The 17016-nt window shown below is 42.4% G+C and overlaps 1 protein-coding gene across 7 annotated transcripts in view; it reads right to left on the reverse strand.

Moving 5' to 3' along the window:
* The window catches only part of TIAM1 (TIAM Rac1 associated GEF 1), a 143586-nt gene that overhangs the window by 15650 nt on the left and 110920 nt on the right, over positions 1 to 17016 (reverse strand). For 5 of the 7 annotated variants that reach the window (XM_042810473.1, XM_042810471.1, XM_042810469.1 and 2 more), the window contains 2 exons: positions 8503 to 8606; positions 419 to 598 (listed from right to left, as the gene is read on the reverse strand). In XM_042810473.1, coding sequence (XP_042666407.1) covers positions 419 to 598; positions 8503 to 8606 — 284 coding nt within the window. Of the gene's footprint in view, positions 1 to 418; positions 599 to 4146; positions 4588 to 8502; positions 8607 to 17016 lie in introns of those variants that run through there. The other 2 variants (XM_042810474.1, XM_042810475.1) reach the window with 2 other exon arrangements.

The raw sequence follows: 17016 nt of genomic DNA on the forward strand, positions 1-17016 counted from the left end.
TCAAAAAAAGATTCCCATGTTGGTTCCTTGAACTCTCTGAATATTTATTGAAGTGGCTAAGATCACAGTTTTCCTCGTGTATGGATTTTTTCTCCCCACACATAAGACGAGTCAGATTTCACTGAATCTACGACTGTGTAAGAGGAGACACACAGATTTACTAAGAAAATCTATACAAGATTTCACAGACCCCCATTCCTCTGTATTTCAAAATTTCAGAAATTTCAAAATTACCGAATATCAATTTTGAATGCCAACTTACTTCAGACGGTTGTTTAAATTACTATTCTAGTGACAGATTGTAGAATCCAATAAGAGACACATGCACAAAATAGGACTTGAAGTAGAGAAGTGGCTAACAAGGCTTTCCAGAAGGAGAAACATTAGCAGTCTGAAACAACATATCAAAATCCCCTACTTTGACATAGGTGCGCTCTGTTTCGAGAAGTTCGCAGATGACCTTTCGCAGTTTATCTGCATCTGTGAGTTGTCTCATGGTGGCCAGCTGGGGTCCTGTGAATTCCTGAGGATGAGCACTTGAGTCAGAAGGGTTCATTTCATGAAGACTGCGACAGAAAGCAGCGACCTGCTCTGTACTCTTTAAAAACAAGAAAGAGGAAAGGCCAGTGGTAATAACTGAGGCAGGAGTTACAGGAACAAAGGAGTTGAGAACCTCTGCAGTTATGAAGGTGCAGTCACCAAAGTCTAGAAGTACACACATTATTTAATATATATATCTACCCTCTTTCAGTGTCTAAGGGTAAAAGAAAAAGAGTTGCACAATTCAAGTCAGGTGAAGTGTTGTCTGGCAACCTTCCTGGTTTCAAACAAACATGAACTTTAACAGGTTTGTATAGCATTTAGGATTGAAACAAACAAACAAAAGGGCCTGAGAAGCGAGAACTAAAAATTACAGTGCCATCAAAACACCCAAGCCCTTTTCAAGTTCCCTGATCTAGTTTGCAATGGTCCTGTAAATGGCTGTGTCAACACAGCCAAAGAGACAACATGGCGATAGAAACCCTTTGAGATGTTTTACAGGGGGGGGAGAGCCATCTGGGTAACCAAAGCCTCAGGCTTCAAAGCTTTCTGGAAAGTAACTTGAGTTTTTGTTCTGGGTCTGAAAACACAATTTGCAGGGTATATTTCCTCCTTATGCATCAGGTTTTTCAGAGCTGCTACATATCACTGGTTTCTTTAATGTTTAATTATGTCTCTATATAAAGAGAATTATCCTCCCTTCACCTCCTCTCCTTAGATCACCTGCCTGCATCTTTCATTTCACTGCAAAGTTTGGAGCAGGTACAGTCTCCGGTGTCAGTGATGACAGTCCCAGGCTTCTAGGATTGCCAGCACAGCAGCACGCCCTATCTCCTTCCATCCCCGAGACCCGGTGAGAGCTCGGGAGGGAAAGGAGCTTCTTTACTTGATCACACCTCTCTAACCTTCTGTGTTTAATCCTGGCACGGTGTCTTAAACCAGATTTAGAGACTTCCCAGCATTACCTCTATATCCCTCCAGTCCACGCTGAAACAACTTACGCCAAATTATCCTGTTCAAACAGAAAACATGCAGGGAAAGGGGAGAGAAGAAAGAGAAAAAAAAAAGCACACCACCGCCTCACAGTTCAGAGACAGAGCCCTGCTCAATGGCAGATCACTCCCACCAGCCAGTACCAACAGCAGCATCAGGAGCCCAAGCTACCTGAACCACCCCACACCTTTGTGGTGATTCAGTGCAAAACATTCTCTGCATTTGTTAAGCTGCATCACTTGCTCACACATCACTGTTTTCCTACCCATTCACTTGCTAGACTAGAAGGCCATGAAGCTCAAGAAGCGTATTCACCATTTTAGTGGCAAGAAAGGGATATCCTTCCATAGAATAATAGATTAGAATCATTAAGGTTGGCAAAGACCTCAAAGATCCTCCAGTCCAACCACCAGCCCACCCCCCCCCCACGCCCACTGCCCACGTCCCTCAGTGCCACATCCACACGGCTCCTGAACACCTCAGGGACGGTGACTGCACCACCTCCCTGGGCAGCCTGTGCCACTGCAGCACTGCTCTTGCTGAACAGAAATTCTTCCTAACACCCAATCATCAAACACCTGCTTTCCCGGAAGGTGTCTCATGGCTGTAAATGCTCACCTAAATGTCCCACTGCAAGGCATCTCAGTACAGATACTTGTTACGCAAAGGATAATTTTCATCAGGACAAAACTGTAAGCAATTAACTAATGGTAGCCAACCGTCCATACAAAAAAGCCTCTTGGACATGGGTGCTCACAGGGAAAATACTCATCTTTAGTATGAGATTTAAGCTCAGATCAGGCAGAAAGAAAAAGCATGGTTAGAAAAAGAAAAACTAGTGAGTCAAATCTAAGTTAGCTTCTGGTAACAGAACATGTCAGTGAGTGTCAGACTTATTAGTCAATGTAATTCCATTTATTTCTCTCTATGCTTGCCAGACCCATAAGTACAAAGCAAACCCAAACCTTTAGGTTAAGTTTGCAATACGTTTCAATACACATGATCTTGATCTCAACAGCTTCAAATCTAAAAAGTGCAGTCAGTTAAAGCCTAGATTCAGTGGCAGTGCAAAGAAACAACTGCCCAGTTACCTGCTTTGCTGCACAGAGACAAAGGACTGATAGTTAACAGTGGTGAATGAAAGCCTGCAGAGACCCAAAATAGGCTGGGTTTTCCTCAGAAATTCTTGAAAAAATAATTTGAGGAAGTCACACCCAGTGGCATTTTATTTTAAGAGTCAAGTGTGCAACTAAAAATAGTTACAGTATACAGAATATGGTATAAAATCTAACTCCCAAGTGTTTTCAGCAGTTTGTGTGTGACAGCCTGCAGACAGCTCACCGTGCTGTGCATTCACTTGCATTAAGCCACAGGGAAAGATGGGTCACCCAGAAAAAGAGAGTGCAAATCCACTTAAGACTATGAAACACCAGCAGAACACTAACAAGCTGCTGAGAACTGGATAACTGTCATACAGGCACAGGTTCTAACCTAGTGGGAGCACTTACACCTATGGGCCAAAAGGGAAGTCCAGAGACTTGTAGAAGCCTTGTCTCCATGCGTGCATGCTCTGTACAACGCTCACTGACTTCACCCTGAGCCTGCTCCAGCCAGCAGCAGCTCTCACTTCTGCCTTGCCACTTTCATGCCTTGCATTTTTTGCTCATTTCCCCACAAGTATCATTCATCTTGCACTCTCCAGGCAGACAGAAAGTCTCAAGCATGTTTATCTTCACAAACCTGCTCCCTTGCTTGTTCACTGAACAAACTGTTCCATTCCAGAACACAATCATTTCTACCTCATGCTTAAAAATCAACTGCTAGACAGAAAGCAGGTGCATGTTGGACCTAGAGATGTTCAGAACACAGCTGTTTGCTTATAACTCTCAACCAGTACAAACAGAAGCACCTCCGTCCCCATTTTCCTAGAGAAAATTGAAAGAACAGAGTAGGCCTGGAACAGAAACAGATCCCTTTGTCTACCTACACCAGCTCTGTTTGCCAGCTGCTACTGAACAGTGATTTCTCCAGAATTAGTGCAATTACTTTAGGCACAGCCCTGCCAGCAGTTCCATCCAGCAGCCTTGACATGAACTGGACTTCTTGCACAACAGGGCTGCAAGGCGAGGTTTGTTTTGCCACTGCATTAACCCCTCCTCTGCAGGGGACTCAGCAGAGGAACTAAGCTCACATCCTTCTGATTGAGGAGGGGGAAGTCCTTTACTCACTGTGCGCGTTAACAGTGCCCACAGATGGGAGGTTTGGCTGCCTGCCCTACAGTTGTGGAAGTGGACTGCGATCTCCTCTTGTGCTCACCTTATAGCAAGACACGGGTGCAGAGGCATCAAACAGAATGCCTTGTCAAACTGCATGCAACACCTCTGCTTTGCACCACACAGCAAACTTGAAGCAATACTGATTTCCCAAACAAAACTCAGGCAAACTGCACTCTCTCATGCACTGGCGGAACCGTTAATGACATTGCACAATAACAAAACGCCTCTGCAGGGTATATGCATAATAGCTCAGCCTTAAATCTATAACCTTACAATTAAAACAGCACGAAAATTTGTTTAGCTGCTAATTCCTTAGACTAGAAGTCGATTTGCTCACCAAATACAGCATACGGTACAGAGAGTCGCCGGATCCCACAGCGCTTTCGTTCTTGAGTTTACGGTTAACTCTCCGCAGAGCCGACATGACCAGGAAGGCAGTGCTAGCAGCACTGTCACTCCGTGCTTCCAGCCTCAGCTGTGAAAAAAATCCCGGCTCTCCACATATTCAGCTGATCTGAAATGCTTTCCCACTCCAGAGAGATATCCTCACTTGAGACATGCAGAAGATGGCCACACTTCAACAAGAAGGGGCAGTGACCGTATTTATCCAGGCAGAGCCTTTCCTCGTGTGTTGTTTGCCGTGGGCCTCATTCACTCACCACATCAGCTGGAATTAAAGGCTGCCCAGGAGTTGCAGCTGAAGATGTAATGCTGCTTTTCACGGAAACATGTAGAGGATAATTTCAGCAGAAAGGCTGAAATGCAGCAAAGGGGAGGTGAAGGCAGCCCTGGAATATAAATGTCTCTTGCCTGTGGCGGAGCATGAGCCAATTGGCTACGAACTGCACTGCCTAAGAATATTAAACATCTGAAGGGACAGAGGCAGAGAATTAAAGGAACTTTAAAAAGCCAGTTATGCTGCTGGCAAACCTACCGCTCAAATCCCCGCTTTAATCCTTTCACATCTATTGCAGCACACTGAAGATTTTGAGACTTAATAATTCTGGTCTTCAACAATGCCTCTCAGAGAAGATGACCTATTTTCCTTCAAAAAAATATCTCTAAGTAGTATGAACATGTACACACACACAGACATGACAGCACACTCCCTGAAGCACAAGTGCTGCAGGGTAATTAGCTCCAGTTTCAAGATGCAGATGCCTTAAATTAAAAGCAAGGAGAAACGGATGTCCAGCAATATTATAACTGATTGCCAGTTTGTTTGGTTTTGTTTTTCAAACATCCTCATCATTTTCAGAGGACCGCTATAGGAAAAAAATACACACAAAGACTGATCTTGTGATGTACCACAACACGTGTCCTAGCTTTTGGTGACCTGCAGCATTAAGTGCTTAACACATATACCCACTTTTCAGGGCACCTCCTTAAAACCTTCATTTATTCTACAATATTTAAAAGGTCAAAATAGGTCACCACAGAGGCAAGTAACTGTTTAAGACTTAATTACTCTGCTCTGAAAGGTTTCTGCTCTGAAAGTATTCTGCCAACTGATAGAGAAGAATCACCTAATTTCCACACAAAGCCTGAAAGTTCAGTTCACACAGTGGATGAAAACAAGTCCAAAGAGGTGGCAGAAAGCATGCTTTCTTCTCCCTGCTACTCCTTCCCTGCTATCTCCTCCCCAGCATTGGCTCTCACACAAAATTGAGAGAGGGAAAGCAAGCAGCATATCCTGGGGAAGAAGCAACTAGGAGTACAATTCAGGTCACTGTTGGTTGCACTCCTTAAAGGGATGCTCGCTTGTGTTTACAAAGATTAAAGCCCAAGAGGGCAGGTTGATAAAGAGAAGGCATTGTGAAATCGGATAGGGAGCAAGCTCAGAGAACAATGGCTATCCCATACCACTGCACTGCAAATGCCTCAAAATACTACGTACCAATTTCCAAGGCAAGTTATCAGAAACAGCTTTACAGTCATCTTACTTGGGTTTATAATAGCTCATTTGAGGATAACGGAAGAAGTAAATTCCATGTTATTGGGTCTGTAGGATACAGAGGACACAGGATTTTCAGAAAAGGGAGGAATCCTTAAAGCTATGGGTACACTCTCCAAATCCACCGCCACCAACAGCTTGGAGGCTTTTGAAGATTATGAAACAAATACACCTGTATGGAGCAAACACACACCCACATGCACACATGCCAGGCTGGGGGAAGGGAAAGAGACAGCTGGAAGGGAGGAGAAGGAGGAGATAAGCCACGTTCAGGTACCTCCTGTGTTCTCATCTAAGTATCACCTACATGGCAAAGCAAGCAGTAAGGCAGGAGGGACCCAAGCACAGCTTTTTGTAGGATTTCCCACCACTTACCTTCATAAAGAGCCTACCTAGTATGTGCTACAAGAACACATGAAGGACAGCTGCAGCACTGTGTTCCTCTCCTTTTCCCATGAATTATTAACTCCCATCTAGAAATGGCAAGCTGGGAAATTTCCTTCAAGGAGCCAGCATCTCTCCTCCTCAGCAGCACTCCGCAGGCACCAGCAGACCACCGTGGAGCGCGGATGTTTGCAGGATTAAGCCTTGTCTCAGAATCGTACTATCACAAGGCACAAAGCAACCCAAGCACTATTTTAAGATCTTCAGTTGCTAATGCTGCATCTGTGCTGAAGGATGGGGAACTTAGCATTTAGCCAGGAGGCTCCAGCGTAGCTCAACTGGATTTCCTCTACTGCCAAGGGGTGAATGGATAAGAGCACTGCTGCCCTGCTTTTGCCAAGATGGGCAGTAAATAATTACAAAGTCTCTTTGTCACTCCACCATCTGAGGGAGCCTAGAAATCCTGGTGGCAAAGGTGACACAAGGAGTGTGCCCCTCCAGGTGGCAGGAATTCAGCGTTTCACTTCCCACATACAAAAATAACCTGCATAAAACAGCACTGAGGACACCAGCTTAATCTTCTGCTCCGTAATCCTATGAGCATGGGAACGGTCAGCAGTGTACAGACAAGAAAACACCTTTGCTGTTATCCTCACCGTACCAGCCAGGTGCTGATTTTCCATGGAGGAAAACACACTGAAGATTCCTCACAGCCCACACAGATCAGCTTTTCCAAGAACACAGAAAGCAAAAGGATTAGGAAAACCCTCCTGTGGATTCAGCTTTTTTTGGTGGGGTATTAGTTTTTTTTATTTCTTCCCACCTACAGCACCAAAAAACATATTTTTGGTTTTCAAAAGAAAACATGCACTGAAGCTAACACTTCATTTACACAAGGATGGATTTCCCTCTCATTGGAAGCTTGTTAGAGTCACGAGTTACTCTTCCATTATATGAATATTAAGTATTAGAGCTGCTAGCACACATTTCTCAGTTTAACTAAATCTGCTGAGCCACAGAGCTAATCATGTAATCCCTACGTCTCGCTTCAGGCAATTACAGCTTTGAAGACCCAGAAAGCAAAATGCAAAATGGAGTCCCACAGCCTGGCCCAGCTCAGAAACAGAAAGCTATACAAAACACAGCAAGAACACTTATTCCCTAACTAGCTATGTGCTATACTCGGCACTCTTCCACAGCTTCAGTGCTAAACAGAAGAGACTCTTCACAGAGCACGTGGAATTCCCACACACTTATAGTTAAAAATAGAGAAGTATCACCAAGCACTTCACTTGAGAAGAAATTCTTTGTACTTACAAGAAAAAGTTCTGCAGCAAAACCTGGAAGCAAGATGTTAAGAATAACCTCCTTCTTTGCCTGCAAGCTCTACATATATTTCATGCAGAGGAATGTTTTCTGTTATCTGACTTCCACTGTCTGGCTATCAAAGCCAGAACTACAGGCTGGAGTGACATAAGAGAACAGGAAACCAGAGGCCAGGGTCTTTTCCTTTTCCTACAGTAAGCCAGTAGCATAGAACAGGGACCAATTTAGGACTCTCTGTAATACACTGTAGCTAAAACAAGAGCTAAGAACAATCATCTGCATATAAGTACAGACTGAGCAAGATCTCATACTCACTAGATCAGGAGTTCTGTGGAAAATTAGCAATAAAATCTCACCATCATTTACTCATGAAATACCTCAAAACAATCAGTGCCTTTAAAATAATCTCACTTGTTTCTGCCTCAAAAACCACTAATCATCACAGATAATGTTGTGTGAAGCTCCCCAGCACCAGCCTAAAGCAAACTACCAACTGCTGTGAAACCCACCCCCTAATATACAGCAATTAGTAATCCATTTGCACAACCTCTTAGCTGTAATTGGAGAGTTATGCTTCAATTTAAGGTAGATGGGCCATAATTAGTTTGCATTTAAAAACTAGCACATGCACTATGCTACCGATTTAAGGAAATACTGTTTAATTTACAATCCTCCCGTGCCTTGAAATCAAGAAGGAGCAAGAAATCATAATAGTCCACCTGACCTTCTGGTTTAGCTCTGGTGAAGAAGATGATAAACTAGCTCTTTTAAAAGCACATGGGAATACTGTCACAAGATAGTAATGATCCACCCCCAGAAAAAGGGTAGAAGTCTTGTTCAAGAGATAGTGAAGTACTATACTGAAAGCAGTAATCTGTTACATTCAATATCATCTGGAAAGACCTTAAAAGTAAGATTAACATTTTCCCAGGAAAGATGTTCTCATCGTGTACAGCTGAGAAGTCAGCACATCAGCTGTGAGCATGCTGTGCTTTCACTCTTAGACATGTGAAAATGAAAACTTCTCACCTTGCTCATCTTATCGGCTTCATCAGATGACTCCAAGTCTTGCACTTCTGCCTCCTCTGGTGCTGTCTCAACAGAGCTGTCCGGGTCGCCACAAAGCGAGTGCCCTGATGGAATTGAGATGTGTGTCAAAAGCCAACCATAATGTCCAAAAATTTAACAAGGTGCAACAGATACAGAGCTCCCACAGACGGCCAGGCCTCATCCTGCATGCAAGTATACACCAACTGACGTTACGCCAGAGGCACTCGCTGACGTGAAGGACTACCTTGGGTTACAACAGGGACCACATTCAACAACAGGTAAAAAAAAACAGATTATGGCCAGACACGCTATTTAGTTGGAAACTAAAAAGGCTGATTCAGAGATAAGGCTAAAACGCCACACTCAAATTCCTGCAATTATTATTAAGTCCTTAGCTGGCAAGCAATTGTCTGCCTTTATAACTCATTGGTTTCAAATGGAAACTGCGGTATGAGAATGGGTGGACGGTGCCAAGGCAGCCTTGGTCAGCCCTTCCTTGAGCAAGCTGAACCTGATAATTTTAAGTAAAATGCAGTAATATAACAGCTACTGAGTTTCAACACTGATTTTGTTGGAAAGAAAGCCTGTTTTAGAAGTTGTAAGAAGCCTGTTGCTTCTGAAAATTTCACTTCATTTGTGTCAGTGCTTGGAAACAACTATGCACAGTATGCCTTCACACTCCTCTGGAGACTGTTTCTGCTCTGTGATACAACTGCTTTGCAACATTTTGTAAATAAATGATGAATTACCTGCAAGTGACAAAGGAATGAGTCAAACTAATCCCAGCCAAAGCATGTAAGTCCCATTTTTTTTCAGGAACTCACTTTGTGACTTAAACAGCTCCAAGAAGCAGCACTATTATACTATAACCAGCCTTCATGGGGAAAAAGACATCACAAATTAGAACAAACACTGATGGAATGGTCTCTACTAGGAAACTCCTATATGCCTCTGCTGAGCTTCAAGTCAGCATACAGAGACTTCCCAGAAGCTGAGTCCAGATGCTAATTCCTTTTAACCTTCCTTCCTCAAAGCCCATAGGGAAGAGTTTTTTCAGTGGTGGGGTTTTCACTCCTGGGGTGGACTGCGAAGGTTGTTTTCTGGGTACATCTCCCTGCCTGCATCCTGCCATGCAAAGAGAGTGAACATTCCACCAGGGATTATACTCTTTATTCCATTATGCTTACTCTTCAGGTAATGCAGAAAAACCTAATCAAAATTCAATGGATGTAACAACAAAGAAAATCCATTCCAAATCAAGACTGAACAGTCACATTAGCACCTTTCTTGGGGAAAACACTGTTGTTAGCATGTAGCATTTAAACATATGGGGGAAAAACTGATGCTTTTCTATTACAGAACAGATTTTTGTGCAAGCTAATGCTTTTTTGGTTTGCCAGCTCTACAAACAGAGACAGCCCTGAATCCACTGGTCCCGCAGCCACCCTCTTATTCAATCCCAGGTTGAAACACAGGCTTTTGACATGGATTAAAAGTAATTTAGCACGTCAGATGTAGCATCATTTCTATGTTAGTTCCATGCTGACTCTCATGTTCCTTGCTATTTTCAATTAGACATTTCAATTTAGGTAAGTCACATAAATTTGTCTATAAGGAGCGTTTGGCTAGATAGTAACGCTGTAAGGAAAAAGGCCACAGTGATGATAACACACATCTGTCACACTGATACGCTGCCATTAAATATAGTGTGATTTGGACTAAAAGGCCAGAATAGTGTGGATGGCCTTCTCATTCAGCTAACACTGCTGCTGCTGAGAAGATTAAAAAAATGCAAGTGATTAACCATGTCTAGTATATTTGTTTATATTTGTACTGGTCTGAAATATGTCTCACAGCACAGAAACAACAGTATCCAAGAAACATGTTTCCTTATGGAATAAGAAAAAAAGCCTGCGGCCCTTTTGCCACAGTGGAAAAGCCATTGCTCTTCTTTCACAAAGTTTTTACGTTTGCACATAATGCTAGCTCAAGAATGCATCCTAGACAAGCCTCTCTGCATCAAGACTGAGTTCTTCAGCATTCAACTTTCAGCTTCTATTCTTGCAAAGTTCCAACCACCATTAAAAAAAACCAAGTGCAATTTGTACAAAATTTCCACTTTAATGGGTCAGGAAATAACTTGGAAAATCTGTATATAAATTCGGAAAATATCTGTATACTGAGATGGATCTAAACTGGACATCAAATAAAATGTGAAAAAAAAAATTGTTCATAGTTGAGCTTTCCAAAGATATGCCTTATCTTTCAAAAAGATGTGCTTGTAGGAGATGTTTAGCAAAGTAAAATCTACTTGGGGAAGTGTTCTGTCTGTAAGAAGCTACGTTTTCTGAGACTTGTTCACAGTTTCAGGAACTTAGACTATCAACTTTTTGGTGTCTCTATTAATGTGTAAAAAAATCTTACAACCTTTACATTATCCATTAAAAAATAAGAGTAAAATGTGCTACATATCATAATTCAGTTTGAGCAGCCTGTGTTCACTGCTATTTATTTTCCATTATTGCATGAAATATATCCTACAGCTGTTTCTTACCCCCACACCAAGGCAAATAATGTTTGCTTGGGGGTTTAGAGTTTGGCTTTCAAGCTATCAGTTTTTCTTTTCCTGTGTATTAGAACAACACTTAATCTGTTTCCTGCAATGTAAACAGTCTTTCACTTATATCTTAATGAGCAGTCACACAGTGGATATGCTTAGGATACTTCTAATGTCTTAAGCTGCCACAGCCAGTGTCAACTTTAGTAGGAATCTGCTGGTTGTTAAACACGGGCAATCAGTTCAATACTGCTGCAGATTCCTGGAACAGCCTTCTAATTAATACCTTCCACTTACTGTCCTAATTCTGTTAGGTTCATTACATCATTCTATTTTTGCTTTGTAAACCTTTATTTAGTTCTGCAAAGAGCTCAGAGGACAATGTGATCACTTCCTCTTGTAACACCTGAATGCTGCCCAACAACAACTGTTTGTTAGGGACAAAAACATGTGGACTTCACTTGACAGTAATGAATTAGAAAGAGAAATCCAAGAAGCAGCTGGAAAAGGGGTCAAGTCCATGTGCCACAAGCACAGATGGAGGTCACAAGAGCACCCAGGTTGCCTTGGCAGTGTAATATCCGTGACATTATGACTCATGCCTGTTAAATAACTTCTACTTATGACTTAAATGAACAAAATAAAAGGAAGTCTTATATCACCAGAGCAGAGGTGCTGGGACTTAGATGCTTGAAGAATCACGTAAGGCTTAAGTACAACAGCCTATGGCTGTTGTTTCCCATTTGCGGGGCTGCTGTCATCTGAGATTTTAATGAGAATTCTTTAATATCTGTTACTGCTATTAAAACCTAGTTCTAGAGCCAGACAATTAATGATTTTTTTAAAATGCAATGGAAATAAATATTCCCAGCCAAGCTTTGACAGCAGTGGTGCAAAGCTTAGAAGTGTCATCCTTCTGACTTTCTGAGTCATAGAAAGCAGCACAGAAATAAAAAAAAAAAAAAAAAAAAAAAAAAATCCATGTTCATAATTTTCATATCTTGATGTTCTATTTCTGCTGGCAATACTGAATTTAGTCCCCCAGCTGCCCTCCCCTGACGCAGCTCCATGCCGTTCCCTCGGGCCCTGACCCTGTGAGGAGCTGCAGCCGCCATCAGGCCTCCCCTCAGCTCCTCTGCTCTGGGCTGGAGACTCTGAAGGTCCTCAGCTGTTCCCTGCAGGGGACACAAGTGACACTGCACATCCTATGCCTAAAGCACCGCAAAGGCAATTGGAAACAGCAGACACCCAGGAAGGCAGATCTGGCTCTAGCTCAGGTCCGAACCAGGTCCCTATTTCAAAATGCACCACAAAGGGAACTCATTGCAGTGTTCAGGTTGGGATAAAACTGAGGTGCTGGGATGCACAAAGCACAAGGTACTGCTTTGAGCAAAGGGGAACTTGGAACTCAAAAAGGAAGTCACTTAGTGAGCAAGGGTAAGGCTTCATAAGCAATTCTTCCAGCTTTGCCATGCCCTATTTGTTCTTCCCCTCGCACCCTAGTTATGCAGACACGGCTGTCAGACACTGAGATGAATGGAAATAACCAATTTTTCATTTAGGAGGGCTGCTCCAAAAGTACTGCCTCCTAGTCTATCATGTTGGCCCACAACATCAAAGGCGGATGATGGTGGTGATATGGCAGTAGAGGGTGAACCTTTCGGCCAATATCCCATTACATGTTGTTGCTGTGTGACAGATGGCAGCAGAGGGGCAGTCTGACACAATGGCGTCCGACATGGAAGTGCATACGAAGCAGAAAGTGCAGAACTGAATTCCTCCATGTGGAAAAAATGGCACCCATGACAAACACGGCTCATGTTCGACTTGTGCCTTGAAAGGAATATGACTAACACAGTTCAACAGCAACTTCCTTAGAAGAAACAGAGGATTCTCCAGAAGAGAATTTGTAATTACATGGAAGAACTCTAAAACAAACTCTCAAACAAACTGCTAGGGATCTATCTCTCAAATCTGGGTTTTAATTGAGATAAAACGTCACTCAGACCCACAATTCAACAGGTAAATATGGGTATTTTCTTATTTAAAATAATCATGTTTAGCTTTGAGGTACTGAAACATAAAAGAAGGAAACATTTTCTACATCAGGAAGGTCTGTGAAGGGAAGTTACATAGAGTTGATAACCTCCCCAAAGATCTGTAAAACTGCACTGCAGTTATCTCAGTCATAGTGACCAAAGAACTCACAGGAGCAACCAGAAAAACCTGCCTTTTCTGAAGAGCTGCAGAGCAAGCCCCACAAATCTCCCTGCCTTTTGCCAGAACTCTATTGCTTTCCATTCCATTTCAACTAGATTGCTCAAGCATCAAAAAAATCTATGCTGAATGTTATTCAGTTCAATCATTCTTCTTAGAGAAAATTCAGATTCAACGAAATCTTCCCTGCATCAGTTGCTTTCTACCCTCCTCAGTTCAGCTGCCTGCTGAAACACTTGCACCACGCTTTAGTTGCCTGCTTCGAATAAACAGGAACATTCACAGAAATGAGACATATGCTCAGAGACCCTGGAAACCAGAGACGTTGCAATTATAAAATACACCCAGTCTATGGTTCAAAGAGCCAGCAGAGGGAGTGACAACACAGCAAGAATATTAAAATTACAAATCTGCTGGTGATGAAGGAGGTTTGCTTACTGCAGCTAACATGGGAAGACTTCAAAATACAAAAACTAACATGCCAATAGCCACAACATTTATTTAAACAGCAGCTCAGGTAGACTTCTGAAGAGCCAGGAAGGAACAAGTCTTCTAAACACAGTTCTGACTGGGACAACTTCCATAGACTTTTGCTCCTAAGGTTTGAAAAAGCTGATCTTCTGACAACTGTTTTGCAGGCCTCTGCTTGACTATATGTCAGTACTTCACTCACTGCTGAAGTAAATGCCTGTGGAATTGTTAAATTCTGAATGCTAACAGTGGTTGTTGAACATTTTACAAAAAATACAGAAGATTCAAAATAAGTTGCTTTCTCAAGAAAATAACTCATAAGAAATTAAGGCTACTGTTCGTCTCAGCTTGTTCTGAAATCAAAACTACTTAGCCTAAGGGGAACTGTGGCAATACAAAGATATAATGAAAAACAATAGTAATTCTGACAGCATAATGCAAGTTTGTTTCATTTTTATGCCATTTGCTTCTGAGAATTAACTTTAGCCTCAAGTTCTCCTGCAGACTAAATGACACAATAATAGACTACTTAAAAATGCCTATCTAGAAGACTGATATACTCATTCAAAACAGGGACGTATTTATCTTTGTTTTTTTAATCAGTTACATCCTGCACAATGATTTAGTTCTCAGTCACCCCTGCAGAGTCATCTCTCACACTAGAGCTCTCCAATGTTACAGAATCATGAAATCATACAACAACTAGGGTTGGAAGAGGCCTCCCTCCTGCTTTTTAAGTTCCCTTCAAGTACTGAGATGTCACAGTGAGGTCTCCCCGGAGCCTTCTCTTCTCCACACTGGACAAGCTCAGCTCCCTAAGCCATTCTTCACAAGAGAGGTGCTCCAGCCCTCTGATCGTCTTCGTGTCCTCCTCTACAAACATAGTAATACAGGAGCATACGAAGCCTAAAGCTCAGGAAGTCCACTCCACATTAAAAAAACATAGTTAATGGTGGGGAGAACACAAATATAGATAATACATCCCACTCCCTTCCCAAATTTGAAAGCCCCTCTAATAACAAAATATCTCCTTTATGTTTCACTGATTTGGAGGAGATGTGACACTGCATTTCCAGCTTCCAAACTCTCAATGTCTGGATTGAGTAGAGACAAACCACTTCTTATGAGAATGGGAGACAGCTCTCACCAATCACTGTAGGTAATAAGGAAAACATGCTGTGGGGCTCCAGGCAGAATCAGAGCTACTGCTCCTTCACTGGACCTATGCATGTTGCATTAGGAGAAAAGATTGACAGCCAGGAAAAATATTAATAGATGAATGGAAGAAAACCTGTGGCTCTGCAAGCCTGACACAATGTGAATTCCTCGGGGAAAGTATACATCATATTCAAGATGGTATTTTTGCAGCAATTAGAGGTGTAAAACCCAAGGTCGTTCAAAAAATAGCCCATTAAGACAACACAATGAAGTAACAGCTGCCAAAATGTTGATTTGCAGGCTCCAGTCTCAACCCCTGTACATACAAAGCCATTTTAGGTAATAAAGCATCCATAAGTCACATTGCATTTAAAAAACACACTGGCAGGCACTTCATCAAGGTCAAGGTTGAAACACATACAGGTTTTGCTCCTGGAAGGCACTACCAAAGTTTCCTTAAAAAAAGAATAAAATTGTAACACAATATTTTCTATTGAAAACATACAATATGTCATGCCTCAAACAAAAGCTCTGCCCTTTGCTGACTTCACAGGATATGAAGAATTGCAACAGAGAAGACAACAATGACAGGACATCAGCAATATCGGCCAACTAGACTGTGAGTTTGTGTGAAATGGATGGGGTCTACAGGTGATTTATACCTGCTAGCATGCTGGTCCAGTAATGCTTCACTCCCCTGCTGAAATGGAGGTTATACTAGTTCAGGACTGAAGGAAAAATCTGCATGCTATAAATAAGCCTTAGAATAATGGAGCTGATTTGCCTAGCCAGCCAAACTGCCAGCAATCAACAAGGATACAAACAGGCCAGTGGGTATTTCACACTCGAATGCTTTCTGCAAGAAGCTGCAGAGCAGAGACCTAAGAGCTACAGCTTTTATCCCCCAAATCAGCCCCAATACAGCTACAATCCCCCAAATCAAAGCATCTATCTCTTTTTTAAAATTTCAGATGAATCCAGTTTTAGTTTAAAAAAAAGGTTAGAAAAAAAAAAACTAAAAAAGCACTGAGCCAGAAGAATAAAGGCTTCAGTGAAACACGGTGTTCTATTAAAACCTAAGTAGGGAGAAATTGATGGAGAAGATCAAAACACCTGCCTCCAAATCACAAAGCTGGATGCAGATCATTGCTTTCATTCCCACCCCAGGGTAAGTCATTCCAAATTAAAGCATTGGTGTTGTTTAGCTTTAAACACTGCCTTAATGTCGCTCTTCAGAGGCATATTTCATATGGCAATTAGAGCGCTTTCAGAAGCTGCCTTAAACACCGGCACATCTGCTGATGAACTATTTTGCTGCTTCTTTTGGTTAAACAATCATTTCTCCCACTCTGAGGATGAATGAAGGCGACTGCCACCTTAACATATGCTGCATTTTGAAGGTAAGCAAATGTCAGGAGAGCTCTAGCTTCTTTGGTGCCTGTCACGTGAAAGAAAAGCCAAAGGAACTGGCTGCAGCACACCAAAAGTAATCATAAAATCATAGAACATCCCGAGTTGGAAGGGATCCATAAGGATCATTGAGTCCAACTCCAGGCTCCACAAAGCACCAACCCAAAAATCAGACCATATGTCTGAGAGCACTGTCCATATGTACGCTCCTTGAACACCACCAGCTCAGTGCCATGACCACTGCCCTACGAAACCTGTTCCAGTGCCCGACGGCTGTACCAAGAGACACCCGAATGGAGAAGGAAGCCCTGAAGCTATGCCTCAGCCTTGCAGAGATACTGAAGACAAAAGCTTTTGGTGTACCAAGGAGTTTAAACACTCACTGCAGGACAAGGGAAAGAAGACCTTCCACACCACCAAGCTAAAGACAAAAGCCTGACTTGGGAAAAATTTAGGAAAGAGCACAGGGAGTACTCAAACTGAGTGCAGCACAAAGGAAGCGGTATCTACAGAGCAGCAGAGGCAGGTGGTCTGGTTTTGCTGAAACATGTTCATCAGCCATGTCCTATGTCTTATTTCCATATGGTGCCCACAGCTTTATTACTGGGCAATATGAAACTGCCAGTTGGCAGATCACACACTGTCTGACTCTCAGCAAGAAAAAGGACCCCTCTGTGACC

Source organism: Centrocercus urophasianus, unplaced genomic scaffold (genome assembly GCF_019232065.1).
Source record: "Centrocercus urophasianus isolate 14NV4802_14NV808 unplaced genomic scaffold, USGS_Curo_1.0 seq_12, whole genome shotgun sequence".
Classification (NCBI taxonomy): domain Eukaryota; kingdom Metazoa; phylum Chordata; class Aves; order Galliformes; family Phasianidae; genus Centrocercus; species Centrocercus urophasianus.